Raw genomic sequence first — 5,415 nt, forward strand, 5'->3', positions numbered from 1 at the left:
CTGGCATCCGATATGTGATTGCAAAAATTGTGTCGGCAGCGCCGATCGATGCCCAGATTCACGACTGGAAGCAGCCTGTTCGTTTGACTATGGCTTATCATAAATGATCGTAAATTTTTACTCGGAATAGTATTTTTCTCTCACACAAATCAGCCAGTAGTACTTCTTCATAAACCAGCAACGATATGAACTAGCCAACCGAACATGCTCCTCGCTTAGAACATAGGAAATGCGAAATGCAGGGGAATTTTGCTTTGCATGAAACGGGTCAATTCTGGGACTGTTCAGCAAAAGGTTAAAAGGGACTTTCAGATGCAGATGGGGCATAGAAACTGGCATTACAAAAGCATACCACGACAGCAGAACTAACGCACCACTGCGGTGTGCTGACATATCGATATCGTCATATCGATCAAGTTCTCAAGAATAGACGATCACAAACAATGGCTGTGCTTGTCTCCTCTGTTCCTCCAAGAATGAGCAATTTCTATGGCTATCTATAATGACAACTTTGGACGATATAGGAATATAGTAACATTCTATTTTACAAAAATTACATGCAAAAAGACAAAAAAACATTGAAAATAAACAAGGACCTCCCTATCGTCTCCAACCACAAGCAAAAAGCAAGAACAACCGAGCGGCGGCCAAGGAGACGAAAGCGACGGCCTTTTCAGTCCTCCCCTGCCTTATCGCCTCCACCGCCGCCACCATTAATTACAAAACACCCAGCCGACGACGGCTACGCCGGCGCCGCGTCGACGTCAGCGGGAGGTCGATCAGCCCCTCGCGGCGGCCGTAGCAGGCGGGCGTGGGGAGTGCGGGTGGTGGTGGAGGAACAGCGGCGGCGGCGCGTTGCGGCCGCCGAGGTCCATGGACGACCTGGCCGACGCAGGCGGCGGCGCGAGCGCGACGAAGCGCGCGGCGAAGTCGCGGTAGTCGCCGCCCTCGCCGGGGCTGCCGCAGCAGCCTCCGTGCCCCTCGTCGAAGTTGAGCGCGTAGCTGAGCGGGTCGTAGTTGAGTTTGCCCCCTCCGCCGCCGTTGTTGGCCCCACCGTGGCGCGGCGCGCTGCTGCGGCGGAACCGGAACCGGCGGATGAAGGTCTTCCACCGCGGGCCGGCCACCTGCTCCGACCACTCCCGCACCTTCATCAGCGCGTCCACCCCGCGCCGCCACCACCGACGCCTCCCTGACGCTGCTCCGCTTCCCCCATCCCCGACGCCGTGCCACCACTCCTCGTCGGCGCCACCGCTCGGGCGCCGCCGCACGTGCTGGGACGACGACGAGGCCCACGGCGCCGGCGCCCAGAAGCAGCCGCAGCAGCGGTGCCCGCGCCGGGAGAAGAAGGCGGCGTCCGCGTCGTCGAGGCCACCCACTACCACGGCGGCGCCTCCGCCGGCAGCGTCCATGGTGGCGATCAGGTGCGGCGGTGTCCGGGGTGGGGTGTGGTGGAGAGGCGGGGCGCGTCGCGGCGCACGAGCGCTTTTATTGTGGAGGCGGTTTCCGGCGGGCGGGCGCGCGGCCCACTTGGCTCATTGGCTGTGACGGAGGCGGGCGCGATTCATTAGGGCAACCACATCACAGGCTAACAGTAACGTTAGCCTCACCCTAAAGTGACAGGCCACATCGGTAAAGGAGTTCTGGAACCACCTATCTTACGTCGCCTGCTGCTCTTGTTATATCATACTCACGTGACAAGTTCTTCACAAGTTTTGCAGGTTTACAGGTTTGGTTGCAGCTTTAGCACGTTTCTTTTTCCCAGCACTATCTGTTTTTTTTTGCCACAACGCGTTCTTGGACAGCAGCTTCAATCTTTTGTCAGAGTAAGCGTATATTGCCTCTGCAAGCTCCTATCCTGCCCTGCGAAGCATATACCCAAGCCAAGTTGGACATCAGGTGCACAGCTGGAGGCTGGGGCTACTAGCCAACCTGGAGCGTTGGGAAAGCTCTTAGGCTCTGTTTGGTTTCCATAAGTCAGGTGACTTATTAAGTCAGGTGACTGAAAACCAGTGACTTATAAGTCATGGTTGTTTGATGGTATATGACTTATAAGTTTATTAAAGGTGTGGGCCCCACGCAGAAAATGGTGACTTATAAGTTTTAAGTAGGGGTGAACCAACTTAAAACTTATAAGTAGGGGTGACTTATAAGTTGGTGGTGTTTGGCAAAATAAGTCACTTATTTCACTTTTTAACTTATAAGTAGGTGACTTATTTGGAACCAAACAGGGCCTTAACCACCGGCTTGTTGCCTCGCGGTAAGCTCTCCACCGATAAGCGGGCCCGCTGGGCCAGCGATGTCATTGGGTGCGGTGGCGTTTTCCTTGAGTTCTTGCGTCTATTACGTGGGCTCTGTTTGCCCGTGGCCGTGGCTAGTCAACACCGGCGACGGTGACTCGAACTTGTCGTTGGCAGGGTGGATTCAAGATACAAGTTTAGGATGCATTTGTTCTAGGGTAGGAGAAAGTATGGAGTGAAGTATCTCACTTGGTTTTGATGTTTGGTTTAACAGCATCTATGGTAGAGTCGTACTTTGAGAGAAATATACTCTAGATGCAATATGTCGCGTGCATTTGCTGGTTGCAGGTGAGCTCAGTCAGCACATCTACGGGCCTATGCGGTGCGGGTTGGCCAAGGGCGAGGGTGGGCGACGCGAGATGGGTGGCGGTGGCGGTAGGGGTGGGATGGAGCTTGTAGGGGCAAGGCGGCACGAGCTAGGTAGTAGGGCGGAGTTTCTAAGGGTGACATAGTTGACGCGGGCTAAGCAGTGATAGATGCTAGGGCGGAGCTTGCAGGGGCAAGGCACATGTAGGTTGAGTGGTAGTAGGGGTGATGTGTGTCGGTGTTTCGAACAAACACCAGCTAGTAAATTTATGATTATTGCGCGTTAGGCCCCGATGATGTGCTAGAGGACACGAGGTTTATACTGGTTCGGGCTGAACGTCCCTACGTCCAGTTTGCTGCTGCTGCTCGTGTTATTAGAACCGAAAATGGTTCATAGTAGGGGGTACAAAACAGTCGAGAGAGGGACGAGTCCCAAGTCTCTGATGGAATGATCGAAAAGGTTGTCGAGAGCTTGGTCGCTGCTCAGTTGTGTATGTCGTGTGTGTTCAACTTATCCCTCAAGAGTCGGTCCCCTTAGTGGGGGCCTGCCCTCCCTTTTATAGAACAAGGAGGGAGCAGGGGTTACATATGGGAGAAAGGAGAAAAACCAGGGGCCAAGAAGCCCCTCCGAAGGTGTTGAGCCCTCCTTTTCCGCTGAGCCAGCCTTGATGACACGGCCAGACGGTGTCAGGGAGTGGCACGTTCGCCGGGTGCCCGTGTCCTGGTGACGCCATGCCCTTACCGGATCAGCAAGTGGCCGTGTCCCGTCCCGCCCCTCCGGGCGGCGTGTCGGACAAGGGTGTTGGCCTGTGGCCTTGTGGGGAGTGGCACGTTCATCGGGTGCCCGTGTCCTGGCGACGCCATGCCCTTACCGGATCAGCAAGTGGCCGCGTCCCGTCCCGCCCCTCAGGGCGGCGTGTCGGACAAGGGTGTTGGCCTGTGGCCTTGTGGGGAGCGGATGGCGCGGTGACAGTACGCCCGTCACTGTAGATGGCGCGAGTCTCTCCCTGGACCGTAGTGGTTGTCGTATGCATGTGTTAGTATCCACACCCGGGGGCTGATGGCGGCGCCTACAACACCGTGGGACAAAAGTCGGCGCCTACAATACTATTTGAGCACTGTTAGGTTCGAAAGGGCTTAAAGCGCCCATCCCATCATATCCTGATGGTACCTTCCTACAGGCGTGCAGGGCATGGTCCTTGGTATGGCGGTTGACTTGAATGTCCTGTCGTACCCTGTGCTTGTCAGCATGAAGGTGCGGGGTGCAGTCATCGAGCGAGGCGGAGCCAGCCCTCAGCCATCGGTCGGGACGGAGCCTGTCCTCAGACGTCGGGCGAGGCAGAGCCCGCCCCTGGACGCCGGGCGAGGCGGAGCCAGCCCTCGGGGGTCGGGCGAGGCGGAGCCAGCCCTTGGGGGTCGAGCGAGGCGAAGCCAATCTTCCGTCATTCGGGCAAGAAGCGTAGTAGCATTCTTGTCTGATCGGAAGCATCAACGTTCGATGGTTATTAGTTCCACCTCATTGGGTACCCCGGTATTAGGTCCCCGATAGTAGCCCCCGAGCCCCTGGGTGATTTGAGCAGAATCACCCGGGGGGTATTTTGATTTGCCAGAGGGTATGCGCGAGCGCACCCGATGGGTGTAGCCCCCGAGCCCCCGGGTGATTTGGGTGGAATCGCCCAGGAGGTGCTTCGGACCCTTTGCGGGTAAGGCTATGAGGTTTGGTTTCATCAACCGAAAAGCTTTAAGGGAACCCTGGTGTCCTGTTCGCGGGGATTTTGTCTAGGGTCAGCCTGGCTGGGGCTCGACTTTGGATCGAGGCCCTACTGACGCTCGTGTACCTAGGTCCTGGTTGCTTACGGGCCCATCCTCTGTTGGGATGGTCGTCGAGACCGTTGGGCCGATCCCTGGACGTTCCAGGCCCAGGTGGGCCAGAGAAGAAGCATTCTGACCCATATCCCCTCTATGGGAAAGGAGTCCGGTCCACTTGGGAAGGCGAACCGTCCAGCGCGGTTTTGGTGGGAAAGGATAGGGATCGCGGGAGCATATCCCGTGAGGTGATGTGGCGGTGCGCGTGGCAGGCTCGAAGATCGAGGCGGACGGTTGTTCTTCTCGCATCTGTTGCCCCTATAAAATCACGGGGTTCGCCCCCAGGGTTCCGTATTCTGCCTCCTCGCCTTCGCGTTTGACTCTTCCGCCGCAATCGCCTTAGCCTCCTGTGTCTGTACTACCGCCATTGTCAGCCTCGCATCCGCGTCATAGCTGTCGTCAAGCTCGCGCCCGCGTTGCAGCCGTCATCGAGCTCGCACCCACCTTTTTTTGCGATGCCTCAATGGAGCTATGGGGCAGATCCGGCATTACCCCTCGGCGCTTGGAGGGCCTCATCCGTCGTGGCCTCCTCCACCCGTCGGCCGCTGCTGAGGTGTGGCTACTGCCTGGTGATGAGGACGAGCTGTCGCCGCCCAAAGGGTATGTCGTGTCCTTTGCTATCTTCCATGAGCGGGATTCGCCGTACCTGCGCATAGATTTCTTCAGGGGCTATTGGATTACTACCAGGTGGAGTTGCAGCATCTTACTCCTAATGGGGTCCAACATATGGCAGCATTTGTTGCCCTATGTGAAGGTTTCCTGGGGATCGATCCCCACTTCGATTTGTGGCGGCACTTCTTCATCGTTAGCCTGTCGAAGAGGCGGGTTGGGGGGAAGGAGGTGAGTGTGCCGATGGGATGTGCCAGCATTCATCTACGCCATACCCGGGCGAGTGGCTACCCGTTGATGCGTCTGTCGATCTCCAACAAGGGGTGGCATTCGCAGT

General features: G+C 57.0%; 1 protein-coding gene across 1 annotated transcript; it reads right to left on the reverse strand.

Moving 5' to 3' along the window:
- Positions 1–372: 372 nt before the first annotated feature.
- Positions 373–1,592, reverse strand: LOC136522123 (uncharacterized). The gene has a single exon (XM_066515911.1). The coding sequence runs from the start codon at positions 1,407–1,409 to the stop codon at positions 780–782; it is 630 nt and encodes a 209-aa protein (XP_066372008.1). The 5' UTR covers positions 1,410–1,592; the 3' UTR covers positions 373–779.
- Positions 1,593–5,415: the final 3,823 nt, after the last annotated feature.

Source organism: Miscanthus floridulus, chromosome 18 (genome assembly GCF_019320115.1).
Source record: "Miscanthus floridulus cultivar M001 chromosome 18, ASM1932011v1, whole genome shotgun sequence".
Classification (NCBI taxonomy): domain Eukaryota; kingdom Viridiplantae; phylum Streptophyta; class Magnoliopsida; order Poales; family Poaceae; genus Miscanthus; species Miscanthus floridulus.